This window comes from Monopterus albus, unplaced genomic scaffold (assembly GCF_001952655.1).
Source record: "Monopterus albus unplaced genomic scaffold, M_albus_1.0 scaffold67.1, whole genome shotgun sequence".
Lineage (NCBI taxonomy): Eukaryota > Metazoa > Chordata > Actinopteri > Synbranchiformes > Synbranchidae > Monopterus > Monopterus albus.
The window spans coordinates 747,801-771,619 of NW_018127947.1; the positions used below are offsets into that span (position 1 = coordinate 747,801).

Consider the following 23,819-nt stretch of genomic DNA (forward strand, 5'->3'; position numbering starts at 1 on the left):
GGGGGGCTGCAGTGATGGTTGACTTTCTACAACTTTTTCCCATCTCCCGACTGCATCTCTGGAGCTCAGCCACAGTCATCTTTGGGTTCTTCTGTACCTCTCTCACCAAGGCTCTTCTCCCCTGATAGCTCAGTTTGGCCGGACGGCCAGCTCTAGGAAGGGTTCTGGTTGTCCCAAACGTCTTCCATTAAAGGATTATGGAGGGCCCTGTGCTCTTAGGAACCTTAAGTGCAGCAGAAATTTTTTTGTAACCTTGGCCAGATCTGTGCCTTGCCACAATTCTGTCTGTGAGCTCTTCAGGCAGTTCCTTTGACTTCATGATTCTCATTTGCTCTGACATGCAGTGTGAGCTGTAGGGTCTTATATAGACAGGTGTGTGGCTTTTCCTAATCACGTCCAATCAGTATAATCAAACACAGCTGGACTCAAATGAAGGTGTAGAACCATCTCTGGGATGATCAGAAGAAATGGACAGCACCTAAGTTAAATATATGAGTGTCACAGCAAAGGGTCTGAATACTTATGACCATGTGATATTTCAGTTTTTCTTTTTTAATAAATCTGCAAAAATGTCAAAAATTCTGTGTTTTTCTGTCAATATGGGGTGCTGTGTGTACATTAATGAGGAAAAAAATGACCTTAAATGATTTTAGCATATGGCTGCAATTTAACAAAGAGTGAAACATTTAAAGGGGTCTGAATACTTTCCGTACCCACTGTATGGTAGGTGTGGAGTGCATAGCTTTATGATTGTCCAGTCAAACTGGATCAACCAGTTAAAGCACCTTATCACCTCAACATCAGATGCTCTTGGTGAAAATAAATTATGTATTGCCAGATCGGGGTTTTTTGTTTTCTGTTTGCTGCATTATGCCGTTCTTTTGGACTCTCACTTTATAATACGACGTTATTATAACATCTGATGTGCTTAGATGGACTTACTCTGTTTTGCATGAAGTGATCTTTTAATTTTATTTGAACTACATCATGGCCCTAGATTATTCAAGTGTTTACTATAAGCATTGCAAGTTGTAGTAGTTTAGGTGATGGCTAAATTAACACAGGCCCCTGTTGACATATTTGTAGCTCTTACTTTTAGATTGTCCTCTGTGTGTTTCTTTTTTTTACCTCTGGCAGTTTACTTCTTAGCCTTGTACCATTTAAGTTTAATAACTGAACTTAAACTACTTACATGTCTGTGAAAACTGGAGGAATGGGGGTGTTCTCAAACCTTTGACGGGTAGTGTGTGTACATATATATACTGTATGTCACTTGGCTTGAAAAAGACCAAATGTGATCAGAACAGTCAGTAATGAAATGCTGTTTTCTTCCTACACAGGTTGACACAGGTCACTTTGGACTTAAGAATCTGCAAATTTCAAGTAGTTTTCATTGACTGACCTACTTCCTGCATCTCTATCAATAGATATTTGATCAAATTCCTCTCTAAGCTGACTGAGTACCAAGATGTGAACAAGATGACGCCTGGAAACATTGCTATTGTGCTCGGACCGAACCTGCTGTGGACCCACGATGAAGGGTAAGACGGCAGTGACACAGTATCAGGCATCCAGTACAGCATTTACTTAGCTTTGTGGTTTCTATTGTATGTAACTATATGAACTTTAAAGAGCAACTTAAAACCAGCTACATCTTCTTTGAAAACACTGGCTGCAGTGCGTGCACTCCAGTGTGTGCTCATGTGCATGCACAAGATTCAAACAAAGCAAAAGCTCATTCATTAGAAAAGCCTCTATAGCACAAGTGGTGGTCAAAAACGTCGCATAGTACCTTTAAGTTGCTCTTTTAAGTTGCCCTATTTAACTGGCGGGGACAAGGTGGCTAGTCTGGTGTCAAGGTGCAAGGACAATAATCTCAGCCTCAACACGGATATATATTTTTTATTATTATTTATTATATTGCTGCATTTGCTGCTTAAAGTGCCTTAGATTTTCTGTTACTTATTTATCTACTTTATATTTCATTTGTATTTTGTGGCATTCATGTGGACGGCAAAGTAAGAATTTCATTGTACAGGGAAACACGTTTCCTAACTGTGCATATGACAAATAAACACTTTGAACTTTGACTTAACTGCACCTAATATATTTTACTGACAGCTAGCCAAATACAGGCCTGCTAATATTACATGCAAACAGACATAAAACTACTCCTGCGTCCTGTGTAATACAGAGTTGTTAAACGAATATGTTCAGCAGACAAGAGAAAGATTAGGTTTAAATGGAGGAAAAAGGAGGACAGAGAGTAAAGCGAGTTTAAAATAGAACACACTGTATCTTTTCTGGTTTAGCAGTGAAATTAGCTTTTTATGCTCAGTGAATGTAGCAGACAGACTGAGACAAGAGTTCACTTTGGTTTTTCATTTTTCTTAGTGGAAACTTCAGGCAGCTGATGTTTATGATGCTGCTTCAAGTCCACAGTGTCACAAGTTCTAATAACAAGCTGTAGTAGAAGTAACTAAGGTCACGAATCCAGGAATGTACTTGTACTTTATTATAAAATGGTGGAGGACATACAGTATCTGCCAGTGTGATGGCAGACCTTTCTGCAACCTGTTACTGTACAAATTAAAATTTATACAAAGGTTCAGATATTTCCTCTGCACTGCCACAGGGCTTTTATGATTTTGTACGGTTTGGCGTTTTGACATCCAACCTTAACAAAACGCAGCTCACACATTAAACCATCAGCAAACACAGCCTTATATACTGTATACCGTAACACCATGTAAGGGGTTGTTCGGCTTAGTGTGTACCTTTAATTTTGTTCAAGTATATTTTGCTGGTAATATTTTTGGATACAAGAGTATTTTTCACATTGATAATGAGAAGGCTGGTAGGCACCAGGCCCCAGGAGACAGTTGTTCTAGTACAGTGTAGTACAATGATGATGATGACTAAGCAGTTTGGAGAGGGTGAAGGACACTGATCCCATATGTGTATGTACTGTAAATTTTATAAAGTCTTTATCCATCTCTAACTTTTAATTAGCCCACTGTAATAGCCTACGTTTCTGAAATGGTTTCAGTTTTATCGTTTTAATGCTTCTGTAATATCATGAGAAAGTGTTAATCACTCCCTGAGTGTTAGTTCTTATGATCAGACAGCATCTCCTCTGCTCGCTGCAGGAACATCACAGAGATGATGACGACAGTGTCCCTGCAGATCGTCGGCATCATTGAGCCCGTTATCCAGCACGCCGACTGGTTCTTCCCCGGTGGTGAGGAAAGATGAAATAGCTTTGGAAAATATACCAAGACTTCTGCACTTTACAAAATAAGAATTGTTTCTGTAACTCATCCTTTTCCTTTGTCTTTCTTAGAAATTGAGTTTAACGTCACAGGGAACTACGGCAGCCCCGTCCACACTAACCACAATGCCAACTACAGCTCCATGCCGTCTCCAGACATGGATCAGCTCGATCGTAAGCAGAACGACCAGAGTCGACGGCCGCTCAGCGTCGCCACAGACAACATGATGCTGGAGTTCTATAAGAAAGACGGGTATGACCCTTATATCGCTCTCCTTTACATCGCAACACTGCTGCTCATTTAAAGCAACACTGTCAATAGTTGCATTGGATTAGAGAATAAACAGGAGTAACCCCGAGTCTTGGAAAGATTTCTCCCCACTGTAATTTGCATTTAAAATTATCTCTTAATATGTTACTCAGCATCGAAAATCCAGGGCTTTCCTGGATGATGTACTGTAACAGTTCTGTAGGTTTATGTTATGGCCACCAGTTTAAATGATTTCAGCTACATTTCTGAGAAATTATGCCTTGTCCTTTATTTTGGCCCTGAAAACTACTACACCAATGAGCCTCAGCTGCTGTAGAGGAGAAGCTGGTTAGAGGTGAGCTGAATTAAAACACTTTGTTGTTGAATTTGTGAGGAAAACAAATCAACATAGTTGTTGAATTCATCCAAAATTGACCCAGAATCCAAAAGTGAACTGATTTAAGTGAACAGTGTGCTCTTTAGCTTCCACACACTGTCAGCTGCTCATGTGACTGGATGTGGTTGCTTTAACTTTTCACAGCAGGCCAGATTTTCTGATGTAGTTGTTCATCTTTAGTACTAATGACTTGGCTAGAAGAATCTCATCCATGCTGCAGAAGTGCTCCAGCCGTGAGTCACTTAACATTGTCTCTGGAGGACAAAAAATTTGTTCCGTATTCTTGTAATAATAAAAAATATAATTCAAAACTATACTGGAAATGTAGCTGCTGCAGAACAGATGCTGCTCCTCCAACACTCATCCACATTAGGGAATGAATGAAGACGGTGGCACATCATTAAATGACCCCTGTAATCCAGAGCTGAGATGAGACTCCTCCAGTAATCCTCCTTATCTAAAAACCTCGCAGTCACATCACTCTGCCTGTGAATCGATCAGCTGTCCTCTACCTCTGTGGTGTTCTCATAGCTTCACTCAGTGTGCAACCTACCTGACAGCTGGACTGACAAACGTTTTTTATGCATGTCCAGCTTCCACATGACTGCCCGCTGACGGAGTTGAAAATGTGGAGTAAGAGTGGGAGAATTCCCCGATGATTACACAAGTTTCATGTGGGCAGTGACCTCAGTGAAAAGCTCAGTTTCACTATGAGGTCGACAGAATGATACACTCACTCCTGCCTTCAGGCTCTTTGTGGAGAGTAGTCAGAGGGTTTGAAGTGAGAAAAAGACAAAAAGGGAGAAGAAAAGAGTCCAACAGACAGAGGGAGATGATATTTAGTCAGTGAAATGAGGAATCTGACAATTCTCAAGCTGCAGAGGATTAGCTGCAAGCCAGTCACTTTCTTTCTCTCTGCCTGTCTCTGTGTCTCCTTCTCTAATGCTGAAAGACACCCTCGGTCTTATCAGGCCCTGTGGGTAGTCTGAGCTGTCTGCAGGCCTGGGACCACAAGTCACTGGGCTAATTAAACCTGGACAAGGCGAGTGCTGATCAATAGAGCTGAAGATTCAATAGAAACAGAGTGAACCCTTTTCAGGACCAGAGCAAGGCTTTGAAAGAGAGGCTGTGTTAGTTTTTATATATAAAAAAAAAGGTTTTAGATTTAGCTCTGGTAAGTGTAGCTCAGTGGTTATATGACATTGGATCCATTCTGCATAAAGTGCAGAATAAAAAAGTCATCATTCCTACCCTTCTCTGTGCCCAGTAGGACCAGCTGAAGGACACACACTGCACTTAACTTCTGCATTAATCTGGCCAGTAAAAATAATTTATATGTAGTCTGGACAGAGTACTACATACTGTACTGGGAAGAGAAACTACATAGAGTGGGAGTTTATTTTTAGAGATGTTGGTCAGAGAATGATAGCTGAGCAGCACCTGCAGGGTGCGAACAAATCTGGGAATAAAATAAAGTTTTATTCTACCTTTAATGAAGAGTAAGAGCAGTTAAAGGGCTTTTTAAAAGATGGCCATAAGTATGTGGACATGTAAATGAAATGTTCCAGCATGTCGCCGGTGCAGCGTAATTAAACTTAAGGAAGAATCACTGCCGAACACACTGCAGGAGACCTCTCACATTTCCTGTTATTCAGGGGGATTTTCTTCTGTTCATCAAGGAAACTTTGACCCAATTAGAGCAAAATGGAGTGAACACTTTCTCTCTGGGTCTTTAAGGAGAGCACATTTCACCCCTCAAATCGCTCTCCTCATTATGCTCAGCGTGACTCTGGTCCCATGCAGCCCCCTGCCAGGCCAGCCTCTTTATTTCACTCTGCTGCTCCTCCATCTCAGCTCTTGCCTTCAAAATTTTATCCTTTCAGAATTTCACTGCCACTTGGAAAATGATGCTGTTAATGAGCCTGGGGGGAGACTCTGTCATCCTGTCTTTACTCCTGTCCTCATTGTGTTTGTCTCTGTTTTAACAATGCAGCATTAGGAAGATACAAAGGTACAGTAAAGCTCCTTTTCCTCCAGCCATCCTCTCACTGGTCTGTTCATCAGCTGCGTCTCCCTGTTGTTTATCATGTGTGTGTTTTATGTTCCACTCAGGCCTGCCTGAAGTGACACACTTGGACTCCTTTTGTGTGTGTGTGTGTGCGTGTGTTTGGGGGGGGCTTAACATGAACAAAGCAGGCCTTTCTCTCTGTGTTTACATAAGTGGCATCTTTGCAGTTTCTGGCACTGGATAGACTTGATTAACCCATGAGCACAAAGGCCTTTTGTTGCTGAGTCTCTGATGACAACATAGTTAACGTGGTTCCTGTTTTCCTGTTGTATGAAAGGAATAGTTGGCATATACAGAAACAGACTTGTTTTACTCTGTTATTGGTAAAAGCCTAACTTAAAAAGCAAGTGGATGCTGTCTCATTCAGCAAAAGCGCTACAGAATTCACCTACCTGCACCTCTGGCTGGAAATTAAATAGATTTACTCAAGTACTGTTAAGTACAGTTTTGAGATATTTGTATTTTACTTGATTGTTTCATTTTCTACCTCATGTATCCGTTTCTCTACATTTTTAAAGCAAATATTGTACTTTTTACTCCACCATACTTTTTAGACATTAGATTTTTTTTTTTATAGAGAAAAGATATAATCTGCTTCTAAAATATATTGTACAGTGCACAAATTCTCATTCTTATCAGGTTCCTTTAGTCTGTAAATGTCTTTTTTTCTGCACTGGCCAAGCTAACCAGCTGCTGCCTGTAGCTTCATACTGAATGGATGGATACAAGCAAGTGAATATGGCTGTTTCCCAAAATGTCAACCTGTTGTGCTAAGTCTTTTCCTCAAAGGGATTATTAGTGCATCCTCTTCTTGTCCATTTCATCCACATTTCTTTTGTGCTGCAGTATTAAAATATTTACCATTTTACATCACTCATGCATCATTATCATGCAGGAAATGATCAGTTTAAGCAGGAGGCTGTAGATCAGCTGCTCTGTTCTTGCATGCTGAGGATCATAAGCAGAGTGATACTAGCTGCTGCTCCAGGGAACAGATGACAGAGAAGGATCCCTTTTCAGCAGCACTTCACCCCTGACAATGTGTTTAGGGTGTGGAACTCCAATCCCCCCGAGCTGCACAAACACACGCCCTCCTTGATTTGATTGGCTGTGCATCTCTGTCCCACTGCAGCATGGGTGTCAGGGTGATGGACACTTCTTGGGTGTCGCGCAGGGGCTCGTCGTCTACGCGTAAAACCTCTTCCACGCCACCAGGCGTGCATCCCCCTGTCCCGCCCACTGACGCCCTCATCCCCGAGCAGCCTGGGGAATTCTCTGCCTCCCCCTCCCCCACCCTTCCTCCCACTAGCAGCGACCGAGCCAGGTAAGGCAACTTGTTCCAACAGTAGTTTTCTTTCCCATTTTTTTTTTTTTTTTTGTGTGTGTTTGTTTTGCTGTTTCCCCACAGGAAATGCTCCTCCTTTCACCTCGTCACCTCTGTGTGAACTCTCTTCTGATGAAGCATGTCATGTCAAACTTTGTGACTGCTCTTTAAGTTTTTAATGTGTCTTCTTTTAAAAACATTCTCATCCCTGGATTTGTAGAGCCATGTGTGGAGGCCTCCAGAGTTAATTTTCTGCTTGACTGGTGACACTGTATATCGTGTGGTACAAGTGAAGGTTTTCACTTCTCTTTAGACTTAGAAAATGTTGAAAAAGTTTAGCAGAGTTCACCCCTAGTTCAGTAGAAGTGGTTCCTTGTTGCATGTGCATGAATTACACATTGTTTTGTTTTTGCCATTAGTCCAAGCATCTTTAACAGCATAACAGTCCATTGTTGCAAAGCCCTGCAATGGATGAGGTGATGACTTTTCTGTTTTATTTCAGTTTTGATATTTAAAAGCCACAGAGATTTTCACAAGCATCTATTCTTTATTTTGTGTGCTGTTCCCCCTGGAGCCCCTCCTTTTTCTTTGTGACACAGTAATTAGAGTTCGCCTTATTTCCCCCTAATTATAGATCAAACTTAAACTTGTAGATCAATATGTCCCACTTCTCTTTATCTCTAGAAACGAATGTATTCATCCACCTTCGGCCTCTGGACACCACCTCAGTTTCCCATAAAACTGATATTTTTATCATTGCAGCTCGGATGATGCATCCTCCAATTGGTCGGACTCCTGTTACGCCTACCCCTCCCCTGAGGAGGAGAGGCCGCCTCCCCCTTACCCCTCTTCCCCATCTTCCTCCTCCTGCTCCTCTTGCTCTTCCCACTCGCTCAGTCACCACCATTTCTACAGCTGTGCACCTCCGGGTATGCGTCCTGTTGCTCCCAGCCCTGAAACCGTGCCTCCTGGCCCGTCCCCTCCCCTGCGCCGCTCTGGCTACAGCCCACCCCTGCTCCCTCGCTCCCTTTGCCCATCCCCTCAGCAGCTTGATGTCAACTCCAACCCCAAACCCAGCTGCCTGCACCTGCCCAAACAAGCCTCCCTGTCCGACACTCCGCATGCGCCCCCATCCGAAACGAACGGCTCCACCCTTTACATCAAACCCCCCCTCGTTCTCACTCGTCACGATCTGTTCCTGGGCTCCCCCAGACCCCCCAACACTCCCTTATCTGTCCCCCCTCCACGGGCAGCCTGTGCCTGTGTCCGAGAGAGAGGAGCCAAGCTGACTAGGTAAATACAGAACCCTGCTTAACTCGTTCGTAACACAATTCACACACAAATGAAGAGAGGCCCCACAGGGACGAAAAGAAGCTTGAGAGGGATGATGATGAGATAAGGAGAAAATGGGATGGGTGAGATTAAGATATCCCCGCCTTTATAATTCTCTGTTAGTCTTATTAATCCCCTTGAGTTTGTCTCTGCCAATCATACAATCAGTGCTCTTTAGGAACTCCATTATCAGATCCATCTTTAATGTAATATCCATGTATGCAATCCATAACTTTCCATGTTGCCAGGATATTCAGGAGCCAGTTGCCAGGCAACAAAGGAAATTCAAAGCTTTCAGTGAATACTATTATAAAGTGGGCGTTAATGAGTCATACCAGTGGGCCCAGTCAGCCCTGAGTGGTAGACTGCAAGAGCAAACCTTGAACATGAACAGAAGCAACACAATGATGCATGTTGGAACAAAACAACCAGAAAACATCATTAGTTAAAAACATTATCATGATGTTTGAGAATGGAAAAAATCCCAGAGATGCTCACCTGCTTTTCTCCATCCTCACTTCAGGTCCCAGCAGCTTCAATCTCCACTCATGCCTCATCTGCTGAAAGTGAGAGCAGGCTGATGTGTAGCTGAGGACTGTTGTGTTTTGACCTTCAGGCTCTTCTTCTCATTGGCATTCAGGCTGCACTGCTCTGTAAAAATAAGGAAAATCCATTAAGCCATCAGGGTTTATTTGGGATTTTTGAACTGCTTCTGCTGCACCGCAGAATAGACTACATGTCTGCAACAGTGGTCACTCTGGCAATTTGACATTGGACTATTGGTGCACTCATATTTTTTTAATATGTCAAGAGATTTATGGAAACACAGCTGAGGTTTTATCAAAGACGAGTGAAATGCAAAGGGCAGCTGGTAATTCATGAGTGTGTTTCTCCTTCACTCTCTCCTCAGTACTCTGAAGAACAAGGAGCTTTCTCCAGTGATCGGACAGAAAGGAATCCAGGGAACAGGGACCTCTAGTGGACAGTCGCAGCACTCGGAGCACAGCCCACACTCCCTGAGGAGAGGTAATAAGGCTGTGTGTTACTGTCTGGATAGGCTGCTTGAACTTTTACGTTACCTCACAGCCATTCGCCTGTTTTATCTTTCCAGGTCAGACATTTCTGTATAAAAATCATAACTAAATAAATATAAGTAGCACAAGGTTAAATAAACAGATTAAAGGCAAAAAGAGAAAGTATTGTTAGAAATATATCATTTAGTTATTGTCTTATGCACAAATAGAAGCTGTTTTGTTATTGAATACTGAAATGAGGCCATTTTAAGTCAGATCAGTGCAGAAAATGCATTTGAGAATCTGAAGGGTTGATTAGATTAGTGAGAAGTGAAGGAGAGTGATGACCATTAAAGGAACACTCCACTGATTTTGCACATAAAGGTTAGTTTACCCGTAATGGTTAGGCCAATTCATGAAGTAAAAACATTTCTATGAAGGCCTGTGTAGCTTTCCTAAAGTGCGGGATCAGGTTGGGCTTCATATCTGAGAATGATTTGACAGAAACAATTGTCTAGAAAACAGGGAGCAGAAGGTAAATCCCAAAGTCTCTAATCACATCCACATTTCACTCACTTGCATTTTAGTCCCACCCACATAAGATGCAAAGAGAAACTGAAATTGGATGCTTTTATGTGAAGCATCCAATCACAAACTGATTTCCAATAAAGGGGTGTGTCAATCCAAAACAGACTTCTGCAAAGGATGCACTCATGTATTCTTGTTTATAGCTCCTCCTTGCTCCTTGGTCCTCAGAGCAAAAATAAGCTTTGAAATGTCCTTCATCATGGCGGACCTCCAGGTCAAGTGAGGATCGAGGACCATGGAAGGATAAAATAAGGAACTTGGGGATTAACCTGTAGAGTTTGAAAGATGAGAGCATTTAACAGCCAGGAAAGCTGTAATGGAAGATCTTGTGCATTATGGGAACTGTACGACCTAGAATTTCTAAAGGTTGATACAGAAGGTCTCAGCTTCTGCTTCAACTTTTCTTTTTTTTTTGCACAAATATCATTATTCATTCAACTCCAGAATAAAAGCCATCACAAGCTGAGCAGTGCTGAGAACACTCTTCCTCCCTCATATCGTTATTTTCCACCTTCCTGTTGCCCTCAAGCACTGCCCCGTCTTGCAGACTGTCATTGCAGTTTTGTAGTATTTATGTTGCAGAGATCAGTTATTTCATGTTGGTGTCTCCACAGCAAAGAAGCTGGCACCAATCCCCCCTAAAGCCCCTTACTGCCAGACTGGAGCCATGTCCGACCAGTCGACAGGTCAGCCATCTCCAGTCAGCCTGTCGCCCACTCCGCCCAGCACCCCCTCCCCATATGGCTTCAGCTACCCACAGGGATACGCCACCATTGGCTCCCCAGGTCAGGCCCAGGCGGCAACCACCCCGTCTCTCTCCTCTCCACCCTCATTGGCTGGGACTCTCACTAAGACCAGGCCGACGCCCAAGCCGCCCCGGCAGAGGCCCAGCTTGCCTCCTCCTCAGCCCCCCACCACACCTGGCACCAGTCCCCAGCCTCTGGAGCACTCGACAGGTCTTCTGGATGGTTTGTCTCCTGGGGAAAGCATGTCCACAGGTACCGTAACAGATGTTGTGGTTATGCAGTTTGTATTTAGTTATACTTGACTTTGTACCTTATTAGATTTTCAAAAAAGATACAGTGCTTTTTGCTTCATTTATCTGCACCCTTTTATTAATGGTTTCATGACACTGTTGCATAAACAATATGGCAAAAGTCAAGAATGTAATTTATTTGTACGATTCAAGCTTCTATGCTTTAAGGAAACATCCACAGCCAGCATTGTTTCACCATCAGCTATTACAAGTTAATGGTACCAGCTGTTATAACCCTTTATACTCTAGTTACCTATTCCTTTGACCTCACTAGCCGGTTCTGATTATGTTTTCATCTAATTTTATGCTCTTGTCGATTGACCTTATTGTCTCACTTACAGCAGTATGAGGCAGCAGGTTCAGTGTGATTCTAGGTGTGAGAGGGACTTTTAGGGTAAGCAGGAGTTCCTGTGCTGCCACCTCGCCTCCCACCCCTCCAGTCCCTCTGTCATCTTGACCACACATGGTGCTCACACTGGGGTGAGGTTGCCAGTGGATGCAGATTTTAAATCATGGGCCATATTTATCAAACTGCTAAAAGTAACATTTTGGACTTTAGTGACAAATATAGGAGCAGAAACTATTTGTCAAACTTCTTTTGACTTAAAAATGCTGTTAAATGTCAGAGAGCTACAGTAGACTCTTAAGCTTGGAGTAGGTCCTGGATGACTGCAGTACGAACACACAAACATTGTCTGATCATCACGATAATACTTCAGCTAAAGCAGCATAATTATAAAATATTAGTTTTTGCTAAAACATTCAAACATTATAGAATATTACGCTACTTTTTCCTTTGTTGTTGTTTTGCATTTTTCAGGGCTACAATAATAATTCTGGCATTGATTTGATTTACAATCACAGTCCAGTTGTCTTCATTGTCTACACTTGTATGCTAATAAATTCTCCTCATTACATGATGTTTATGGCATACTTCGTCTGCCACCAGCAGAAGCCTCCCCGTTATTTCAACCCTAGTTACAGAGGCATGTTCAAATAAAAATATACTAGTTTGTTACTAATTTAACATTTTAATTATTTATAGAAATTTCACACAAATAAAATGAACATTTAAAAAAAAGGATAATTAGATTTGTTCTTGTGGAATAACAAGATGTTTTAAAACAAATATTCTTAAAGGTGACACTCAGCTGTAAGTAGGAGGAAGCCACTCGGTGACTGAGTCTCGTTACTCTCCTTCAGCAACGTTTTCACTCTTACCTTGGGACTTCACAGACGTCTGTAGTGTCATTCTTACCAGTTTGATAAATACTGGCCCTGGGTTCTGTCTGATTCACCGCTCTACAGCAGCCTCATTCTAGAGCCACCCCTTACACTTAAATGTCAGTTTATTAGGTACACCTAGCTCAAACTAATGCAGTCTACTCCAGCAATCCTGCAATAAATCCTCCTTCATGAAGGTGATAATGTTCAATTTGTGTTCAAACTGTGTCAGAGAGGTGTTGATTGAGCTGGAGGTTGTGCTGCTGTTAAGTTGTACTGCATTATACAGAGAGCTGTTTCTGCTATTTAGCCTAGCCTCAAACAAAATATCATCACCTTCATGAAGGAGGATTTATCACAGGACTGTTGAATTAGACTGCATTAGTTTGAGCTAAGTGTACCTAATAAACTGACAACTGATTGTACATACCAATGAATGACCTCTCATTATGTATACAGATGTATAGCGGCTGTGTTCAGTCCAGCGTTAACCCGTTCTGTTGGCCTCTGCATGGTGGCTGAGACTGATGCATGGCTTATATGTGGACGTGTCAGACAGACCGTCCAGCGTGAGCAGACCAGGCCAGAAACCTCCCACCTTTTCTTGCCTTAGGATTCCCACCCATAATGCCCTGCTCCAGCTACCCCCCACCCCACCCACACACTCGTGCTCTGCTCCACTCCACTCCACAATGTTGCCCACTGCTGTTCCTCACTCAGCTCACTTCCTGTCTGTTGTCCATCACACTTGCTACACTGTGGATTGTCATCATTCTCACAAATGACGCTGAAGAAGAACCGGTTATTTGTATCAAACCTACATCAATATATTAGTTTGTACATGAGGATAACTAACTACATTGATCTAGTGGTTTTGACAGTGTTTTGTTTTTCAGTGGTCACTGATCATGTCTGAATCAGATGAAGCATTTGGAGTGCACGATACTGACATTTTTACAAAATACTGAGTTCATCTGAAGATTTATTTTTTTAGTAATAAGCCCTCTGGTATATTGTGCACCTCCATAATGCATTTTTAAAATTGTTCATACTGTACCTGAGGACCTCTGATGGCCCACATGCTGTATGTAACATCATCCAACATTGATGAACCCATATCTAGAATGACCCATTTCACTCGGCGCCTTTATTTTTACCTGCATTAACAGTATTTTTGTTTCCCTTTCTGCTCATCCTGTTTGTGTTTCTGCTCTGCCAGATTCTCTCTGCACCTTGGACATCCCCACCATTAACATGGAACTGGACGATATTTTTGACTTGCCTCACATCAGCCCCTTAAGGAACTCAGTGGCACTGCTCGAGTCGACCAATGACAGAGCAGAGTCAGAGTCAGAGGAGGAGGCTGAAAGCACAGTGCTATGACTCCACTGGGATCCTCCGCCGGCTGATTAAATGAAACACAACGTGACAGCTGCACCGTGTCATTTAAAACACGTTCATTCCCTGACCTATCACCTCTCCAGCTGGATCACATCAGCATCACCGGCCACTCTGGATCTCACGTCACATCTCACCTGTTCTCGATCCAGATGGGCTCACCTGTAAAAGCAAGCTCTTCTATACCATAAAGCAACAGAAAATAAGGTCCATGCAACAAAAATAAATCTCCACACTTGCAATCAGGTGAGGTGTTAGCAACAGTGTCATCAGGGGACATTTCATGTTGGCTGGAAACATGTTTGTTTTTCCTTGTAATGTTTTTTTTTGCCTTATTTTATTCACTTGCAATATTGCCTTTAACGTCACTCGACTGGATGCAGGCTGCTGGGACGAATGAGTGCTCTTTGCTGCTGCTTCTCATGAGTGAACCTTAGAAGGAAGAACAACACAGGACTGTACATCCATCCTGCCAACACATAGGCATTCTTCTTCTTTCTCTCGCTGTTTATCTCCCATCCCGGGTTCCTGCTCCGTTCCTCAGGGGTATCCGGTGAAATGCCTCGCTCTGGCATGTGGTGGCAACAACCCCGAATTCTTTGTCCCACCTGAGCGTTCACTGTGAGTGTGCCATTATGATGAAGGTGTGTGTGTGTGTGTGTTTTATCATTGTACTCTGTGATGTTGCATCATTGGTGTCATGGAGCATAAACAGGAATGCAGGTTCTAGACATTTAGGAAAACAAGTACCAGGTTGCAAAGAGGTTTTAAACAGCCAATTCCACGTTTCTCTATATTTACATTGAGATATCGGTTACTGAATATTTAATTATACTTTACATTTTCAGAGTATATAATATGATTAGCATTTTAAAAAATCATATTTTGTATCCACAGGTGAACTATAGAGAAAACACTTCCTCAGAAAACAGTCAGTGATGTCGGGGACGTGTATGAGATAGAATTTGTAGTTTATGAAAGGTCTAGCGAGCTAAAATGAAAAGCTCCATGTGATTAATCATATTTATTTTTGGCAGCAAGCAAAGTCACATGGTGTTTTTCAAATAAGGATGGATTTCAGTTTCAGAAACAGGGAGCTGAATCCACAGAAAGACAAGAATGTGCAGGTTCTGGAGCCTGGAGCGTGTCACCAGAACATTTCCATACCTTAAATAAATAATTAAAGTCCAGCACTCAGAGCAGGACCAAGAGCTCTGATTGGCCAGCTATTATATTTTGGCAGGGGCCTGGCCAATCAGAGTCCACACTGCAGCTTTGTGGGTTAGACTTGGTTTAAAGTTGCCTTGTTGGGTTGTAGCAGACCAGATGCACACAAACCGTGTACTGTATGACTCCTATAAAATGAGCCTAATGTTATGCATTTGTTGACGTCTATAGTTTTTTTCACCAAGCAGGATTTATCATCACTGTCAGAAATTCACAATATCTTCAACTCAGAATTACAAGTCAGGTGCTGATGTCAGCGGTTTGTCTCAGTCGGCTGCTGTTAATTATATGCCATGAATGTAGCACAATAAATACACTAAATCCAGTTCCTTCTTCAAAATACATCTAGAAATCCATCAGTTTTTCAGAGTTTTCATTTACATCAGAGTCTGCTACTATCATGCAGGTGTTGTCTGCAAGCGTTAGCGCCACCGTCTGTGGATCAGGGGGTTAAAACACTGCTTCATAGCTCTGCTCATGGCCAAACACTCCATAAAGTACTTTTATTGTTTAGCCGTCATACTGCTTACACACAGTTAGAGCTGTTGTTAAAGGTTTTGTGGTTTTATTGTGTATCTTAACAGATTTTTAGATTTATTAATCAAATGCTTGTGATTTAACAGATAAAAGGCTGCGTTTACTCCGGTGGTGCACTTCAGGCTCCATATGGGAGAATCATCTCTGGCAAAGTGTTGTCAGAGTGTACAGGCAGCATTTTGTCCCCCTGCCCTGCGCTGCTATAACATCCTGTCCTGCCAGGGTGAAGAACTGAAAACAGTCTTGACACACTCCCAGAAAAAAAGGTGCTATTTTATCCAAAAAAAAAACAAACAACAACAACTTGCAGCTCCAGTGTAAAGCAAGCACACTTTTTCTCTGACAGTGTGGTTTCAGTTTCAGCAACCTCCACTTCGCAGCTTATAGGAACCCTTTCTGATGATGCCGATGTTTTCAGTCTGTTAATGAACCAGAGGCAAGTGCAAGGATATGTGTATATGTCTTTATTTTGAAGAGAGTATTTATACAGATATATTTCTGAATAGTTTTTATGAGGTCTGGGGAGTTTCCACTACACATGATTTTCACCTGAGGATAAAAAGAGCATGACATAGGAACATGGGACCAGAAATTCTCTGCTGTCACATCAAAACCTTTACAAGAATCACGGGTTCAGTTTCAGGGAAAACTGGGGTGACGAGGCTTGCCTACGACGGTGGGTTTTGTTGTGACCTATCCAGATTATGTCCTGAGAACATCCACTACACATGGCCTCGAAGTCACTGTGCTGCTTTACCATCCTCTTTCTTTTTAAAGTGCGATATTATTCACAGGACTTCTGTAAATACTGAAGCCCCTGTACATACTCATTCTGTATATAACGACAGGGAGAATTTTAATATTACATATATATATATATATATACAAATACTGTATTGAAAACTATAGACACACATTACATGATTCTGTACAGATAATGTTGCAGGTTCTATTACAATAATGCCAAATTCACACAAAGTAACATCAAGGTGACATCACACAGAAAAAACTTCCAGTGGTACAGTAGCTCTTGTGGCACTGACGTAGGCTCATGGTTAAATCCAGTGTGTAGATATTCTAAAGAAAAACAGCTGTTAGTGCTCATCTGTCCTCGACTCACAATCAGTCTCCAGGACTCTTGCCCACGCTGTTAAATAAGACTGCATTATTTACCCTGTATATGCTTGTTCCAACACGTCACTGCAGCTACATGACACTGCTGTAGATTTAATGGTGAAATTAAGATGTCTTGTGCATCATTTCATACATTTCCCTCAGTTCAATGTGGCAGTTTTTATATTTTTGAAAAGATAGGAGCCTTATTTGGAATAAAAAAAATTATGCAGGTGTGCACAATGTTTGTCCACACGACGTGCAGATGTAATGATGTGTCAATCATACGGTCGAGCAGGGTTTAAGAAGCTCTTGCAGTACTGTGTGGCGGTTTGACTGTGAGACAGTAGGACTGAGAACAAACATCTACAAAGTCATGCGCTTCAGATGAGATAAATGATATGTGATCTTAAAAGTCTAACATGGAAAACAAAATCACAGGCATAAAAAGCGGTTCGAAAAATCTGATGGTTGCAATCGTTCTTAATGCTCAGTGATGTTATCAAATGTTTTTTTGACCCAACTAACACTCCAGAATCTGTAGGTTTTCAGTTACTATCACATAAAGAGAAGCAGTAAATCCTGTCGCCATTAAAGCTGAACCAAGACAATGTTTTACATTTTTGCTTGAAAAATCATGAACATGATTATCAACGTAGTAACTTATTTTTGTGTCAATTAGACTAATGCGTTAATGAGTCTCAGCTCTGTTAGAGTTCATACCAGTTACTAGATGTAATCACATCCTCCTGGTGAGTTTCACCAGTATTTATTATTTCAATATTTAAAGAAAAACCTGATGCTGACCACAAAACATTTTTTCGACGTAGTGCTGAGGTGAATGGTCTGTCCTGTCTTTGTCTGGATTTCTGTGTAACAATGTGCTGCTCTTTGTTTTGAACTAAATATTCTCAGATCAAGGTTTGTACATAGTTTCCATCCAACCCAACTTTATTAACAGTGACCTAGTCGAGCAGAGACGATTCCACTGATGGTCTCCAGTATTACAGCTTTTGCAAGCATGTCCTTTGAGCACTGAAATACAAGGCCTTTTTTATACATGGACAGGTGGAATGTACCGGTGATAGAAAATGTTGATAATAAGTTGTGATATAGGTGGATTGTTTGTGTTGTGGACATGGTTTCAAGTAAAAGAGGGTGGAAGGATTTTAGTGAAAACTGTAAGGAGCAGTTTTAGGGGGGAGGTGATGTGTAAATCGACATTGTCCTGTGTGAAACTCGGCAGCATACTTTTTAAACATGCATATGAAATATGTCTCATCTTTGGTCATATATAAATATGCTTGTATTTCTTTTTTATAGGCAAATAGATCAACCTTTACAAGAGAGGAGTGATTCAATGCTGCCCTTAACCTTTTTCAGTGAAACTTTGGTCACATCAATTCTGCAGGCATGATTTACTGTTTGTTTCCATCTTCTGTGCTGCATTAATGCAGAATGTTCCACCCTTTTTATCTATAGCAACTCAGAAAAGCACATCATACCCCAAACAGAAAGCAGGAAATCACAAACTGTCATGACATGATGGAAGAGAAGACTGTGCCCAGGACACGGTGCTTTCAGAGGACTAAAGTCTGCTGAAAAGTTTATCTCTAGTTTTTTTTGTAGATTACACTGTGGTGCATGCAGCCATTACAAGTACATGTTCAATCATCTTTTTTTGCTGAAGCTCTGAGTAATGGGGGCCAAAATAAAAAGGGAACATGTAAGTGAACAAAGAATCGTTTTATACTGAGTGTAGTGATGCTGTAGATTCTGTAAAGTTTGGAGTGAAGAGGAAAGGCCTTTTCCTGGCCACGCTATTTCCTGGTCATCAAGTGAAACACAGTGTAAGATAAATCCTCATCCGAATGTTGAAACTATTAAAATGATTTTATATTACTTGGGATTTTCTGTGCTTTTGTTATGAATGACAAAGGATGGAAGTGGCATTCAGTGTTTTTTCACTCAGAGGTTTTGTGTATGAAATCATATTCAAGCATACATGAGAACAGAAAGTGGTATTTTGGGAGCAAACAAAGAAAACCAGTTGCTGCAGGATGTTAAACCAACTGGTTCAGTCACACCGTGACACCTTCGGTGCTTTAGTGAAGGCCAAACATCTTTTGCTGAAACAGAAAATATTTGATTACAGTTTTGAATCTGGGCAGCACGGTGGTGCAGTGGTCAGCACTGCTGCCTCACAGCGAGAAGGTTCTGGGTTCGGGCCCCACCTGGGACCTTCCTGTGTGGAGTTTGCATGTTCTCCCCGTGCTTGCGTGGGTTCTCTCCGGGTACTCTGGCTTCCTCCCACAGTCCAAAGACATGCAGCTTAGGTTGATTGGTGTCTCTAAATTGCCCATAGGAGTGCATGTGAAAAAGGGTTGTGTGTGTAACCCTAACCCCCCCCCCCCAATGACCCTGTTCAGGGACTAAGCGGTACAAAATGAATGAATGAATGAGTTTTGAATCTCAGGGTATATGAGAAGTAGGTGCCTCACTGCAACAGTGAAATGCACCTGGCTTGACAAGCACCTGTGCTGCGATAGGACCACTGTAAACACCTTAACATCAGCCTTAAACCCTGTAACATACAGGTGACAGCAATCAAAACTTACTGTGCTTTAACCCCCCCTCAAAAAAGCAATAATTTTAATGCAGAGAAAACGGACAAAAATATCACATAAGAGTTGGTTCAGTCAGATGTCAAGGGGATCACCAGAGTAGTAGATTCATCCTGTAGGGACCATGAACATCTGTGTAAAAATCTTCTGCTCTGCCCACAGTTGTTGAGACGTTTCAGCCTGGACCAAAGTGGTGGACACAGCTAACGAGGCTTAAAAATTCATCAGCAACATTTCTTACCTCTTTCTATTTCTTTTATTCACAGACCTCAACAGTTTCTGTTGCAGCCATTTTGCCAAAAAAGATCCAAGTGAAAACTTTGGATTCTGGAAAGAGATGTTGCTGCTGAATGTTATGAATGTCATTTTCCAATGCGGTGAGCATCACAAACAAATGTCCCTTCACTTCTGTTGTGAAGGGTATTGTTGTTGGTATTCAAAAACCAAAGTAAATGAAACCAAAACTATCTCCATGTGTTTTTGTAATTTAGGTGAACTGACCCTTTAACTGATAACAGGATCTCAGTACATAGATGAAATGTAGGATGAGCCTCTACCTTTGCTCTTTTGTTCCAAGCATTAGACTGTGGTGAGGCAGCTGCTACGAATAGCTTGTCCTGTTAAGCAATCAGAATAGTGAACATAGTAAAGTGTACTACTTTCTTATCAGTGACTGGATTCATCACAGAAATGAACAGAATTATCATAAACTGATCTGTTTCTTTAAGACAAATATTTTCTTGCTCTCTTGATGTACATGTCCAAACTGCCTCTTACCAAAGTCCATGGTGATGTGTAAAGGGGAACTGTACATCTGGAGATACTGCTGTGGACTCTGGAGCTCATCTCGAGCCAACAGCTCTTCTAGAATCGCCTGCGAGATGATCAGCTCTGGAGTCTCATCCAGCACCGACCCAGGAAGAGCCTTAGGTCATACAGAGAAAATCTCATTTATCACCCAACATTACCAGCATTAATTTGTGGTTCTAAAAACAAGATTATAAACTTGTAAGCACACCTTCTTAGACAGTTCGAGGTGTGTGCTCAGCCTCTGCAGTGCTGACAGAACAGTGCAAACCAGAGTCTCTGTGCTCTTGCCCTCTTCCTGAAGGCCTTTAGCCCCACGGCCCTGAGCCACCAGATCTGCTTCCAGCACCTTCCAGCATCAGGAGTCATTCAGAAAAGTTATCCTCAGGGAAACGGATTATAATTCAGAAAAGAAAATTTATAGATTGGCGATAAGTACTTGCATATAAGTGACAAGGGAGGTCACTAAAAAAACTAAAATAAATTATGTCAATCAACTATTTTAGAGGCCTGTGGTGATCTTACTAAGATCTTTCATTTGTCCCCAGTGTGTGTATGCATCATATTAATACAACTTCAAAACCAGCAGTGAGAGTAAAAGCGAACCTTGTAGCTCCACTGTTGGAACATCTTGCTGTGAGGGTCGTGGGTCATGAGAACAACCTTGGAAGCTCCCAGCAAGGTACTAAAGAAGGGATGTAAAAATAATTAGTATGGTTCTGCATACACTTTAACAACAACATATTCAATACCAAGGGCAAGGTTTTAAAAATTAAAGGCTACTTTAATCCCATGACCCTGACATTTGTGGCTTTGAGTGAAGGTTTCTACTAATAGTGGATGGATCGCATAGACTTATATTAACTTCAGCTGCTCATCTAGCACCACCATCACATCAGCAGTTCAGTTTGTCTAGTACTTTGGTTTTTGACCCCTGACATTCCCATCAGCCTCAGTGGTACTGTACTTAGTGTGTAGTGCTAATTAGCAAATGCTAGCATGCTAACAATCTAAACTAAGGGGTAACGTGGCTAATTTTATACCTGCTAATCATTTTCATGTGAAATCAGCATTGTGAGTGTGTTGGCATGCTGGTGCTTGGATGTAGCTCCGTGCACTGCCTCACAGAACCACTAGCATGGATCTAGACTCTTGTGGAGACATTACAGCTACAATCCCAAAGCTTGCACATCACCATACATACACTGTTGTCATATTTACTGACAACTGTTATATATCTACTCACTCAACTGGCTGGGTGAGGTGCATTTCCATTAAACAGCCAGTAAACTTAAACTATTATGTATCTCATTATATCATTACTGTACATCCTATATTATATATGGTACAATTACCAGTCTCTCTGTTGTTGCATGTCTTTGAGGTCTTTCAAAACAGAAACCAGAACATCCCTGGATGACTGTAAGAGAGTCAAGCAGCACCTGTCAGTACAAGACCTCACAGATTAATGCTGTGTATATTCCTTTGCAGTAATACTTACTTCAATAACATGAAACAGATAGGATGGATAAATTAACAGCAAGCCCGTCATAGCATCCCATTTGTACTGTTTGCCTAGCTCAATGTTGAGTTTTTCATAATGAGCTGTATGGAAACAAACAACACAGCAATGTAGCAGCATGTTGTGTTCCGAACTGACAAATACATGTGTGTGAAAGCCATAAAAACACTCCAACAACGGAAATAAGATTTTCACTGCTATGCTAGCATCTGACACATGTTGTGATTTTGGAGGTTGGGAAAGTTTAAATTCACTGATGCATGTTTGTGTTTTTGCCAGGAATGCACAATTAGCAGTGTAATTTGTAATATCGAAGAGAAAACAATCACCCATCATTTCTCCTGAAAGCAGAAAGGATTAAATTGGTATAAGGTGATCAGTTCATTGATTAGAATATACTGTACTTAATGCCATGGTATCAACCAGTGAGCTATTGTGCAGTCTGTCTTTGTATCTCTAAGGTATTTGCTGGCTGACCTCCCAGTTCTGTCCTGTCGGCATCATGGGGGAGCTGAGCGATCACTATGAGCCTCTGAAGCACAATCTTCTGTGGAGACAAAGGAAAGAGGTCTCTGCAAAGTGACAACACAAAGGCCCGTCATATACTATACACATATATAGTACATGCATGAATGGCGAATCATTATCACATGCACATTTAAACGGCCCGTCATATACTATACACATATATAATACATGCATGAATAGCGAATCATTATCACAAGCACATTTAAATTATAAGGATATCTCACTGTGCAATGAGCGGTTTGGTATAGTGTAGTGCCAAGTATCTGTCAGCAAAAGAGCCTCGCAGGATCATGACCTAAAGGTGCTGATCAGCTCTTAGAATTCAGTAGCAGAACAATCAACATTAACACAACTGAACAAAGCTTTCAGTTGTCTAAAATTCAGTACAAACCACATCTTGTTGCAGTGTCTTCTGTGCCATCAGTGGGTGAAATAAACTAGTCCCGTTTTCCTCCTCCTTCTTTTCCTCTGCTTTCTCCATCTTAATTTCTCAATCTTTGTCTCCATCTGAATGACTTTTGTTTCAATTCAAACACTCAAGCAACGTGAGTGAAGCTCAGTAAGCTGCCCACCTCCAGTGTTTATAAAGTTTACACCCTAGAAACCCATTGTTCTCCGGCACTCAGGTGCAGTTACAGGTGTACACATTAAACACAGGAGTCAATCCCAGGCAAGAACTGCCTTGTGCTTCAGGTACAGGAGGCCAACAATTATTAGTTGAAGTCCTGTGCAAAAAACATTAGCTCCACCTCAAACAGTTATAACAATAAAATGTTGCTCACACATAATACACGAGTATTAATAAACTAATACCATTCTGATGACATGTACAGGCTCATTTTTCTGCGTTTGGTACTTTTACTTTTAATAGCCTGCTGATTATAGGCTGGGCTGCTTATACATATTCAGTGAAGGTAACCTATGTATATTCAATACTGTCAGTAAACGTAGTTAATCCAGTTGTTGTTGGGAAATATTCTTTATGTTTCTCATAACATGTGGGGCTGCTGGATCAGGTGCATGTCCTGTAAACCGTTACCGTTACTTGACGAGTCGCCTTAGCGCGGTTAGAGCTAACGTTACACCATCAAAAGGCTCGAGTACAAACCTCTGTCATTTTCCCATGAATCACATCAAACATTGTATATCTTTCTTCCACCTCCGAGCCTATGTTTTCCAAAGGTCTTATGGAAACACGTCGGGGTTTTTTCGAAGCAGCCATGGTCCCCACTCTCTTGTCGTTACCATGACAACAAGCATCATCATGACGCGTTGACGTCAGTGACGTTTGTACCTACACTGTTGCATATTACTTTTATCCTGTATTTACACTTGTGTATACCCTGCAGTGCCTTGTTTCTGCATATATATATGTAATTTCAAAATGTTCCTTGAGTTTTTTTAGTGCAAAAAAATACCACAAAACAAAAAAGTGTGACTTCGCTATATTAAAAAAAAATGTGACAGCATTTTATTAGTTAGACATAGGAAGAAACCTTCCTTTAGTCAAATATAGGAAGGAGCATATTTGAAGGTAGATGAAATTTATGCTGCTCTAGT

General features: G+C 41.5%; 2 protein-coding genes across 12 annotated transcripts in view; one reads left to right on the forward strand and one right to left on the reverse strand.

Moving 5' to 3' along the window:
* The window catches only part of LOC109962719 (rho GTPase-activating protein 44-like), a 69,992-nt gene extending 53,533 nt beyond the window's left edge, over positions 1-16,459 (forward strand). The window contains exons 14-23 of one of the 5 annotated variants that reach the window (XM_020604656.1): positions 1,428-1,541; positions 3,150-3,241; positions 3,344-3,524; positions 5,912-5,929; positions 7,119-7,310; positions 8,073-8,603; positions 9,553-9,668; positions 10,858-11,241; positions 11,621-11,673; positions 13,723-13,810. In XM_020604656.1, coding sequence (XP_020460312.1) covers positions 1,428-1,541; positions 3,150-3,241; positions 3,344-3,524; positions 5,912-5,929; positions 7,119-7,310; positions 8,073-8,603; positions 9,553-9,668; positions 10,858-11,241; positions 11,621-11,628 — 1,636 coding nt within the window. In that variant the 3' untranslated portion in view covers positions 11,629-11,673; positions 13,723-13,810. Of the gene's footprint in view, positions 1-1,427; positions 1,542-3,149; positions 3,242-3,343; positions 3,525-5,911; positions 5,930-7,118; positions 7,311-8,072; positions 8,604-9,552; positions 9,669-10,857; positions 11,242-11,620; positions 11,674-13,722 lie in introns of all 5 variants that reach the window. The other 4 variants (XM_020604655.1, XM_020604657.1, XM_020604658.1 and 1 more) reach the window with 4 other exon arrangements.
* On the reverse strand, positions 8,614-23,540 carry tex47 (testis expressed 47). Of its 7 annotated transcripts, XR_002275305.1 has the most exons (10): positions 23,368-23,540; positions 22,209-22,278; positions 21,711-21,814; positions 21,565-21,629; positions 20,816-20,894; positions 20,421-20,558; positions 20,180-20,327; positions 19,960-20,019; positions 9,141-9,293; positions 8,615-9,021 (listed from the first exon to the last, which is right to left on the reverse strand). XR_002275305.1 is itself a non-coding variant. In XM_020604665.1 (9 exons), the coding sequence occupies exons 1-8, from the start codon at positions 23,479-23,481 to the stop codon at positions 19,982-19,984; spliced, it is 756 nt and encodes a 251-aa protein (XP_020460321.1). In that variant the 5' UTR covers positions 23,482-23,540; the 3' UTR covers positions 8,614-9,293; positions 19,960-19,981. The 7 variants fall into 7 exon arrangements, 6 of the variants coding, with proteins under 6 accessions (XP_020460321.1, XP_020460322.1, XP_020460318.1 ...); XM_020604665.1 differs by having other exon boundaries at positions 8,614-9,293; XM_020604666.1 differs by lacking the exons at positions 8,615-9,021; positions 9,141-9,293 and adding an exon at positions 16,595-16,742.
* Positions 23,541-23,819: the final 279 nt, after the last annotated feature.